The following is an 11421-nucleotide window of genomic DNA, read 5'->3' as shown; positions in this document are numbered from 1 at the left end:
AAGGAGAAAGAGAGCGCTTGAGAAAGGCCGGAAGTTCCCTAGTATAATGAGTGGTACCCGGAAGGAGAACGAGAAGCGGGGCTGCTCTGGCCCCAGATGTCATTGGTCGCCGGGGCGTGGAGGAGTCGTTCCGCGTAATTGCGGAGCGCTTCGAAGGCGATGCCGAGTGGAAAAGTATCTGAGCTGAGGAAAGGGCGATTTATTTATTTATTTTTGTTATCTTTGTAGGGCTGTAGAATAGGGTAGGCTTTCCCTCCGCTTCTATTCCCAGAAAGGTTTGAACCAGTCGGCTTCTTCCATTGGGGTGGTTGTTTCATCCAACTGGTGATGCGGACAAGGCTTCACCGGGTGGATTTCTACCTGTGATGCGGATTTTCGGGGTGCAGAAGCAAAAGGAGAGGGGGGAAAAAGAAGGTAATATCACGAATAAAACATTTGGAAATTAAGTGGGAATGTTTCTTCTCGCTGCTTCTCAAACAACGTTGCCCGGTTAACTCTTAATAAGGAGGATATTCTTCAAAGCCTAAACTTCGGTGTTAAACTTTAGCAGCATTCACACAACTCGCCGAATAACGAGCTAGTACTGTGGACGTTTCAGTCCCGGGCACTCGATAAACTCTCTTGTGTGATCGGTACTGTTCAGTCATCACGCAAATCCTGAAAATTAGATTCTTGAATTAACCGGGATTAGATTAAACTGTTGGGGACTGCACAGATCCAGCCTTTCTGTCAATAGTGGTAACGATAGTTTGGTATACAATCTCTTTCAGACGAAATTTAATTTGTTAATAGTACTAAGTAAAAGTTGACATTTGCTCATATTTTGCTTCCCAGCCTCTCAAAAGCTTGCGATTAGTCAAAGCATATTGGTGTAGACCAGTGGGCGTGGCTTGGTGGGCGTGGCAGGGGAAGGATACTGCAAAATCCCCATTCCCTCCCCACTCCTGGGGGAAGGATACTGCAAAATCCCCATTCCCTCCCCACTCCTGGGGGAAGGATATTGCAAAATCTCCATTCCCATCCCACTCTGGGACCAGCCAGAGGTGGTATTTGCCAGTTCTCCAAACTGCTCAAAGTTTCCGCTACTGGTTCTCCAGAACCTGTCAAAACCTGCTGGATTTCATCCCTGGTGTAGACTCGTTTTGATATCGCTACTTTGTTGAAGGTAAAATATTTAGGCATATTTCCCCCAGAGAAATATGCTGCTTTCTGTATTCTTTTGGCAATTTGAGTTCTAGCCAAGTGCAGCTGTATATCTCTGCAAAGCCCAGATAGTATGTTTTTAAGATTGCACTTTCAATTGTATAAGAATCAGGATTTTCTTTTCTCTCTTTACAGTTTTGGTTTTGATTGTGAATCAGTAAAAAAATGTTCAGGAAAGGAAAAAAGCGCCATAGCAGCAGCAGCTCACAAAGCAGTGAAATCAGTACTAAAAGCAAAGTAAGCTATACCTGATATAGTTTTATTTTAAGAAAGTGTACCTTAAAACATCTTCTATTCCATCTATGGGTTAACCAGATGTGATCTTGCTCACTTTTGCTCTAGGGATGTTGTTTTTCAGCTCCCATCAGCTCCCATCAACAGTCAGGAATACAAACAAAAAAAGGAGGACCTGATCCTATCCTGTCAGAAGCTAGCTAGAGTTCAACATACTTTCTGTGAACTTAGGGTAGAATGTATGTACCTTTCACACAGTTATATAGACATCTATGCCTCTAGAAGAGATGGGCAGCACATAAATCCAATAAAACAAACCAGCCTCTGAGGTTTCTGAACAATGATATATACGGTATTGTTTCAGCCAAAGCCATGATTCCTAAAGAGGCTTAAGTAAGTTATCTAGGCAAAATATTTCTTCTGTACAGTACTATTGAATTTTAAGATGAGCTGCCTATTTTTAAATGCTAATGCCATGGAGGAGGAATTGCTGAGAATGGATTATCAATGATGAATGAGATATTGCTTAGATTGTGTGAGGATTCTTTCAGAACAATTTTGCTACAGTATGAAAAAAGGGACTGGGGGAATGCTGTGGTGATGTTCATTGCAATGGAATAGGCAAAGTGACTCTGACATCAGTTTCTGCAGGATGGAATAGGGCAGGGTTGAATAAAAACACAATGTATTTGCATCAGGCATCAAGATCAAGTATATAAGGGTGGGATTGGCATTGATGTCAAACCAGATACCATTTGCCATGATCCTGGTTTGTTGCAGATGCCCCAGATTTTTGGGGGGGAGGGGGGAAATCATGCACCCCCACTTTTATCTTCTTCCAGGATATTTTATTTCAAGTTTTTAATTTATCCTACTTCATGTGATCTGTAAACATGGGCATTTTCTCCCTGTTTTGCCACGGTTCACTAAATTTAAATAAAATCAACTTTATAAAAAAAAAATTTCAGTAGCCCAAAGTAAATGCTGGGAGGCCATGAATTCTAACCCTGCTTTAGATATGTTGTAGGGAACATAGGAGGAGGAAAGAGTGTTAAGTATGTTTGCCGCCTTGAGTTATTTATAGAAATAAAGATGTGGGTTTAAAAAAAGATTTTGAACTGAAATGTCATCCTCGTGGTTTTACTGTAGGTTTAAGAGTAGGAAGGTGAAATGAAAGTTCACTATGCAAATATTAATCATTAAAAAAAACCACCTCAATGTATGTAATGTTGATTAGGTGATTTTTGTAACAAATAGTGATTGGACCCTAGGATGATTAGATACTACTTTCTAATATTAAGATCTGATTATTTTCTTCTTGGTTTGGTGAACCTAAGAAAGGATCTCATCTTGCCAGCTGAATTTTTTTTTTAAAAGCCCACATTAAAAAGGCATAACCTGTTAAATAATTAGAACATCTATGGTTGTAATGCATTTCATATTTAATACAGCAGTTTTCTTTTAAAAGAACAGGTTTGACCATAATAACTTCATCTTTCTCCTTATGTAGTCAGTGGACTCTAGCCTTGGAGGTCTTTCAAGATCTAGTACTGTTGCTAGTCTGGATACAGACTCTACGAAGAGTTCAGGTATGAAACTTGTGGTGTTATATCTACAAGACTGTGTAGCTGAGTACAGTATTTAAAACAGTATGCTACTATATGTGGGGATGTCTACATCTGGCATTATTTTTCAAAACAGAAAATATATTTTTAACCTTATCATCTCAGCTGGGTTTTGGAGGACTTCAGATACATTGTCCTGAGGTTTAGAGTTATGCATACAAGGACTATGAAATTCCTTCTGAGTGATGTTAGCCATTTTAGAAGGCAGAATATAATGGTTAAGAGAAATGCAGCGAAGATCAGCAAGGATATTCTGGCCTTACTTAAGGCACTAAAAACCTGGTTCTTCCCTTGGGCATTAGGTCAGAGTGTAGGATAATCTCACAGAAATTAAAGTTACTGAATTGAATATGCAGAGCTTGACCTCAGTTACTTTGTTATTCTTTTATGCTTTGGATGTCAATCTGCAAAACGATTTCAGCTGAAGCAAGGCTTACTCCTGCTTCGTTTCTTGGTTGCCATTCAGAGGGGAGGGGGGAGAACATGGGGGGGAAACGCAGGAATGTGGTGCCTCAGCTGGCTAGTCACAACATCTCCCAGCCGGCGTGTGAACCAAGGTCATTTCAATGGACATTTGTCGAAGTTGAGCGGGAACCTACACCTGGACTGATTGGCCCATGTGACCTGAAGGACAAAGGGGAGTGGAGAGGTCTTATTCTGTTAACTATCCTTGAGCACGGGAATAATTTAGAGCTAGATTCATCTTTCTGTGTGCCGATATGATGTACTCAATAAAGGATCTTTTGAACCTGAAAGAAGTGTCAGAGTCCTAACTCCCTGAGTTCATTACTTGGAATGATGACACTGGATAATTGTTTTTGTTTTTTTAATTCTTTTTCTGTTTCTAAGCAATTTAAGGTATCTTAACTCTCTAGAGTTTTATGAATTTGGCAACCATAACAATCAAATAAATATGGAAGACTAGTCTTGGGGAGGGAGACCTCTAAAAAAACCTGGGTTTATTCAGCCTTAATTCTTGAAAAGACACAATGCTTCCAGAATACGGGTGCACCACAGAAATGGGTAAAGATTCTCCACTGTAGTGGATAGATTTCAGTTTTCAGTTGACTTATTATGTTAAACCTCTTGAGAAAAATATACTTTGACAATGAAACTAATTTGAGAATGCGAGAGTATTTTTCTCATTAGACATCTTCAAGCAGGGTCTGGAGTGTTAAGGTGGAGGGAATGTAGAGTTAATAGCTGTAAACTGATGGAAGGTTGTAAGTGGAGGCAACTGAAAGCTGATGCAATGGGAATGATTCAGCATCTGGCATCACCGGGTTAAGACTCTGGTCGGATCCACACAAGACTGCTACCCTTTTAAGAGGTGTCTATATATAGGTGACCATTTGAGGGCGTATCTCTCTCTCGTTGTGTATCTCATTGCTCTCCTTGTGTCTGTAGCTGTATGATAAGGTATCTACCACGTATACGTCTGTAAATATTTAGTTGTATATAAACCACTGTTAATTATCTAAAGACTCTGTGTGCTGTGTGCTGTATTTTGCTCCTGGGTTTATCTCATAATACTAGTCACTCTGCAAAACTCTGACATAAGGGATGCTTTGGATCTTTTTAAGTTCTAGACCACCGGTGTTAAACTCGATTGCATGGGCCGGATCGTGACGTATTGTGACTTTTTTGTCTTTGTGGAGCTGGGGTGGGTTTGGCCTGCACGTGACATATCTGACCTACAGGCCGCCAGTTTGACAGGCCTGTTCAAGACTGAGTAAGATATTGAACTAAAGAGGCTGCAAATGTCTTCTGTCATGGTTCTAAAGTGATAATGTGAAAATAATGGTTAAAGGTGATTTTCTTGGTATAGAGCTAAAGAGTTAAGTACTTCCTATGGACTTTTCCATAGGAAAAGTTTTGAGAACATTGTGATGTGATACCAATGTTATTAGATCTTAGTTCAGTTATGTGGGATAGGTCATGAATCTGAGTCCTTTTAATGTCTTAAGCAGCTTGATTAACAACTAAAAATGACTTAGATGTGTGTTTAAATGTGTTTATAGGCCAAAGTAACAGCAATTCAGATACTTGTGCTGAATTTCGAGTGAAATATGTTGGTGCCATTGAAAACCTGAATCTTGATGAAAGCAAGATTTTAGAGGGACCCCTGGACTTGATTAATTATATAGATGTGGCACAGGTAAAAATTGTCTATTTTAGCTAAGTTACTTAATCATGCTTTTTTAAATGAGTTGAATGGATTTGCATGAATAAGCCATAAACTAAAATTAAGACACCATAATGACAGGATTCTTATAATACTTCAAAGCAAAAACAGTTAAGCTACATTGGGCTTAGTCTATGTAAAGCAGTTGGCTTGCCAGTTATCTCAAGAACTTAGATACAGCATACTTTTCAATTGCTAACAAAAAGTGCTTTAACAAAACAGAGAAGAAATAGGACAAAGAAAACAACAAAGTATGAGAAATCTTTTTAACTGTAAACAAGTTACAATTCTACGAGTATTTCTCTAATCCAAATAGAGCAATTTGCCATTTATGTTTTCATGTCAGAATACCATTTTTATTTTTTTTTTCCAAAGCAAGATGGAAAGCTGCCCTTTGTTCCTGGGGAAGAAGAATTTATTATGGGAGTTTCCAAATACGGTATTAAAGTCACATCACTGGACCAATGTGTAAGTAATGAATGGTTTTCAAACATGCAATTGGCACTATTATAGGAGCAATATAAATTCTTTTCTCCTTCCTCTGGGTGATTCTACAATAGTAAGTTTGCACACAGCTTTATGAAGCAGGGATGACGTTCTGTGGCCTGCATATTAGGCCACACGATTCGTTTTAGCTTGTGTTGCTGACCTTTTGACTACCCTTTTCAAGAAGTAACCAAAGTTTACTAAAACAAGAATTGAAATGAATGCATGAAACTGCCAAGGGGCAAAAATCCTCTATTTCTACTTCAAATACTATCCAGAAATGACCCAGTTTTTCCAGATCTGCTGACTTGCAGCTTTCCTCTACCCCATGAAATTCAATCTATTTTCAGTAAAAACCTTCCGGTTGAAAAGGATCATCTACATCTGGCTTAATACAGAAAAGGTATTACTGTAATCTTGTTCCAAGCTTGATTGCATATTTGAGTCCCTCAGATTGATAAAAATGGAGTCTGACTTGTTGCAAAACATTGCACTTGACTATGTTGCAACGGAATGAGAATCGAATCATTCCTCTTTCAGAATATTCTCTTCACTCTACCTGCCAATGTCCAGTTTTTTATTGCTCTTCTCCGCAAGAGATTTTCTGTCCCTAGGTTGAGTTCTGGTTTTGGCTTTCTCTTTAATTTCCCCACTACCTAGGGCAGTGTTGGCAAACCTTTTCGGCACCGATTGCCGAAATGGGAGCACGTGCGCCGGAAACTAGAAGAGCAGCCACCCGGAGCGCATTTGCATGCCGGAAAGATTATCTTCCGGTTTCCGGCACATGCATGCGCGTTAGCCATTTGGTCTTCCAGTTTCTGTCATGCATGCATGCACGGAAGACCAGCTGGCCAGTGCGCATGTGTAGGGTGGAAACCGGAAGATTATCTTCCCAGCATGCGCATGCATGGGTTTCCTCTGGTTTCTGGTGTGTGCGTTCCCATTTCAGCACGTGGACTAGCTGGCTGGCTTGCCAGAACCCGGAAGCGCAATGAGTGACAGTTCTGTGTGCCACTTCTGGCATGCGTGCCATAGGTTTGCCATCACGGACCTAGGGTAATTTGAACATGTTGGAAGTTATTGCTGGTTCTCTGGATAGAGAACCGGCAATAGTAGCTGATTCAAGCAGCCCAGTCAACCAGCTGAATTTTTTCCTTAGGCATAGTCTGAACTTAAGACAGGTGGTGTGTGGCTGGAATTTCCTAAGGAAATTTAGTGAATGACTTATCCCTAAAGAAAAACAATTATATCGTTCCAAAAGTAATTATTGCATTGACAGTTTTTGTCTCCTTTCATCTATCCCTGGATAAAAGGAATTTCTTTTCTCAAGGGAGATGGATGTTAGCTAATGTTTGTTATTTTCTCTCATTATTTATTGCTAACAGATGCACCGTACATTTCAATGTTGGTTGTCTTCACTACAGCACTAATTTAGGCTCCTAAACTTGTGGTCATCACTACCTTAACTGATAACAGGAAATTAGATTTTGCTAGCCCAGGGGTCGTCAACCTTAAACACTCAGAGGCACAAAGGTCCTAAGCAGAAGCCCCCCTTCAATTCTGGAGCCAACCAGTAGTTCGGTTCCCCCACCATAGGGTTTCCTCCTAGCACGGCATCCTTTTTCCTCTACCTGTTCTAACTGAAAGCCCTATCAATTGTGCAGCCGACCAGCAACAGGGAGCCACAGCAGAGGGATGAAAGAGCCACATGCGGCTCCAGAGCCGCAGGTTGCTGACCCCTGTGCTAGCCTATGAGTAACTCTTCATAATAATAATTTCAGTAAATATGGTGTAGAACAAGTCTCTTTCCAAAGGCTAGCATTGAGGATTTGGAAGTATTGGTGATACAGTGTCTTTTTTTTCTCTTTCATGATAATTTAAATTAATTAGTAGAACTTTCAGGATGTTTTGCATAGACATGCACTCTACCTAATTGTCCGGATGGTCTGCTATGATGATGGCTTAGGAGCAGGGAAGAGTTTACTGGCATTGAAGACAACAGATTCAAACTCTGAAGAATATAATCTTTGGATTTACCAGTGCAATAGTTTGGTAAGATTTATGTATATTTTAAAAAGCCACCTACCACACATTCTTGGCAAAATATTATTTAATGTGTATTGGGCCAATTCCTATTCATTATGCCCCAATATGCACTAGTCCAAAATGTGACAGAATTGGTGTAAGATGTTGGGGTACCATATACATTTATGCAGGAGCAGGATTGTGACAGGAGTAAGTAGCCTGGTGCCCTCAGATGCTTTTGATGCCAACTGTCCTCTGTCCCAGCCAGCAGAGCTAATGGAAAGAACATACATAGGGGTTGTACAGGTAGTCCTCAACTTACAACAGTTCATGTGACTGTTCAAAATTACAATGGCACTGAAAAAAGTGACTTATGATCATTTTTCACACTTATGACCGTTGTAACATCCTCATGGTCATATGCTTTACATTTGGATGCTTGATAGATCACATTTATGATGGTTGCATAGAGTCATGTGATCCCCTTTTGTGACCTTCTGACAAGCAAAGTCAATGAGGAAACCAGATTCGCTTAAGAACTGTATTACTAATTTAACAACTGCAATGACTCACTTAACAAATGTGGCAAGAAAAATCGTAAAATTGCAGCAAAACCCACTTAACAAATTTCTCACTTAACAACATAAATTTTGGGCTCAATCGTGGTTGTAAGTTTAGGACTATCTGTAGTTCATATCACTTGGAAGGATATACCATCCCACTCCTAGACTACCATGTTTCCCCGAAAGTAAGACCCTGTCTTATATTTTTTTGAACCCTGAAATAAGTGTTTGGCCTTATTGCCATGTGCTCAAAAGCCCGATTGGGCTTATTATCAGGGGATGTCTTATTTTGGGGGAAACAGGGTAGTAGTAAAAACAGTAGAATCATTATAACCTGTGCTGATCCTCCTCAGATATTCCTCAACTTAACTAGGACTGGAAGCAGGGGTGAAATCCAGCAGATTCTAACAGGTTCTGGAGAACCGATAACAGAAATTTTGAGTAGTTCGGAGAACCGGCAAATACCACCTCTGGCTGGCCCCAGAGTAGGGTGGGAATGGATATTTTGCAATATCCTCCCCCTGCCACGCCCACCAAGCCACGCCCACAGAACCGGTAGGGAAAAATTTTGGATTTCACCCCTGACTGGAAGCTACCCCTAAGCGAGACAGTTGCACCAGATTTTGCCATTATTATTTTTTTTGACTATGATTGTTAAATAAATTTGGCTTTCCCCATTGGCTTTTCTTGTCAGAAGCTCCTTGGAGAGTCACAAATGGCGATCATATGACCCCCCCCCCCCAAATGCTGCAATGATCGTGAATACATGCCGATTCCCAAGCACCCAAATTTCGATCTCACAACCATAGGGAACATTATGCTAGTTTAAGTGCAAGTGCTGGTTGTGACTTTTTTTAGCACTGTCGTGATTTCAGCCACTAAACAAATGATCATAAGTCAAGGACTTCTCTGTATTAACAAAGAGCAGTTGATCATTAAACCAATTCTGCTCTTTTATATCCACAAGTTACATTCTTGCAGCCACTATTACACATATTCAACTGGAAGCTGAAGAACATCCTATAATTGGTACAGTAAAATGTTTTGTATGCTGGTGAAAACAAAGAGCTTCTTATTGTTTTCTAAAATGCAGGAACAAGCACAAGCTATTTGTAAAGTGCTGTCCACAGCCTTTGACTCAGTTTTAACATCTGAAAAGTCCTGAATACTGTATTGATACGTCATCCTGAAAAAGAAGTTCTTCTTCCAATGACTTCAACACCTGGAGAAAAAAAGTTCATAGCCGCTCCAGAGTACTTTTTAAATTATTTTGGTATATGTTTAAACTATATATAATTTTGTCATTATTGTTATTAAACAATGGCACCAAAAATCCATAGAATGTTCTCTCTCTTAGTCTGTGCTAAATTACACTATTTTAACATTTCACAAACTTGAAAAAAATTAATGAAACATTTTCTGTCTAGTCATTGCACTTTTTAAATTGCCTTAGTTCTGTGTATATTTGACTGTTAAGAAAACAGAAGCATATCATGTAAGATTAGAGATAGGAAGGCTACATATGTTGTTAGATTTCACTCTTCCATTCCAGAACTCTCAATTGTGAAGGATATTTTTCACATAAACACAAAGAGTCAATATGAGGCTTAAAGTAGTTTATTTTTTCAGTCTAATGACTGAGTTAACAGAAGTAAAATTAATCATGCTCCAATTATAAATCACTGCCTCTAGACACTAAAAAATAAGAAATGGTCTTAGGTTATACAATGTATACAGTTGCTCTGCAACTAAACAATCAAAACCATCACATTAAAAATTATACATCTCAAGTAGCATTCTGAACTGCATTTTAAGTGTCTTATGCTCCTTTAAAAATGGTTAACACAGTAATCGTATGTGCTTGGTAACAGTTTGTTGAACATGGCCATCTCTGTTGTCAGTCATGAAGTCTGAATGACCTTACAGAGTTCAGCATATTTTTTTTTTTAAAAAATACAGATTATCTAACCTGTCATGAGTTAACGTTACATGTCACAGAAACAGTATTTTGAAATGTTTCTTACAAGCCTATCATACTGATGTAGTGTGAGAAAATACTCTTGTTTAAGATTGTCTAGTAGCCATAATCAAGTGTTCTTCAGGATTATCTGAAACTTTTAAATTAACTCCAGCCATGTTCTTCAGATTAATCATATCTTTAGGCAAATTTCCTGACTTTTATTTTTTGTTTGTTTGACAGCTACGTGTATTATTATAGATTCTATATTTGATAGTATCCTTGGTTTCAAAAGAAGTTTTGGCATTGGAAAACCATTTTAGTCCAAGCATCTTGGAGTACGTAGCTAGTACAGTTCATTGGATCCTACCCCGTGTGAAATCTGAGGCTAAAGCTTCAAAAGGCTATTTTGCACATAGTTGTCGAAAGATTCTGTGTTAAACACTGTAAGTAATGTGCAAAATAATGTGACAAATAATTTCCTTGCATTTGCCAGGCATATAAACAAAGAGTTGAAACCCAACTGAATTAATCAGCCTCTGAATAAATGTGTAGTGGCCAACTATTCTCCTAATATACATATATATTTCAATGGGAACTTTGAATATGCAGACTTAGCTTTAAAACATACAACAAAACTAGCTTGAAAATATTCCAGTTTGCTCCTCCATCACACTGCAACCACTCACATTGTTCTTAATATCAGCCAACTGATTTGCATCAATACATCTGACAAATTGCCTCAAATGTACCACTTCAGCAAGGCAACAGAAATATCAAGATCCAGCATTTCCCCCCATCCAATATAAATATACCAAAGGGTCCTTCCCCCATCTGTTTTCACTTCCACTAGCCAATATATACATAATTTCTGTGTCAGAAATTCAAAGTTCTCTTGATAAATCTAGAGATACAATAGTCACAAAACTTGTGATCAAAGCCAATGTGACCTGGACATTGATATTCTAATTCTATGCTACCAGTGCACGTTTTGGGTAGCATATGCAAAATAAAAACTGTTACAATATCACAATATACAGACATTAAAAGGACATAGCTATGTTCTGTAAGAGTCTATTCATTTTGAATTATGAAATCTATTCACAATTATTAACAGTGTTAACTACCATGTTCTAGAATATA

General features: G+C 38.8%; 1 protein-coding gene across 3 annotated transcripts; it reads left to right on the top strand.

Moving 5' to 3' along the window:
* The first annotated feature begins 104 nt into the window (after positions 1 to 104).
* On the top strand, positions 105 to 9648 carry ITGB1BP1 (integrin subunit beta 1 binding protein 1). 3 transcript variants are annotated; one of them, XM_070955293.1, is made up of 7 exons: positions 105 to 414; positions 1339 to 1440; positions 2948 to 3026; positions 5084 to 5220; positions 5623 to 5715; positions 7636 to 7785; positions 9415 to 9648. In XM_070955293.1, exons 2-7 carry the CDS (start codon positions 1369 to 1371, stop codon positions 9484 to 9486), a joined length of 603 nt encoding a protein of 200 aa, XP_070811394.1. In that variant the 5' UTR covers positions 105 to 414; positions 1339 to 1368; the 3' UTR covers positions 9487 to 9648. The 3 variants fall into 3 exon arrangements, with proteins under 3 accessions (XP_070811394.1, XP_070811411.1, XP_070811403.1); XM_070955302.1 differs by lacking the exon at positions 105 to 414 and adding an exon at positions 1067 to 1165; XM_070955310.1 differs by lacking the exon at positions 5084 to 5220 and having other exon boundaries at positions 5627 to 5715.
* The last annotated feature ends 1773 nt before the right edge of the window (positions 9649 to 11421 follow it).

The sequence above is a fragment of the Pituophis catenifer genome, unplaced genomic scaffold (assembly GCF_029215685.1).
Source record: "Pituophis catenifer annectens isolate HBS135680 unplaced genomic scaffold, rPitCat1.0.hap2 SCAF_1, whole genome shotgun sequence".
Taxonomy (NCBI): Eukaryota; Metazoa; Chordata; class Lepidosauria; order Squamata; family Colubridae; genus Pituophis; species Pituophis catenifer.
This window is presented reverse-complemented; position numbering and strand designations above follow the sequence as displayed.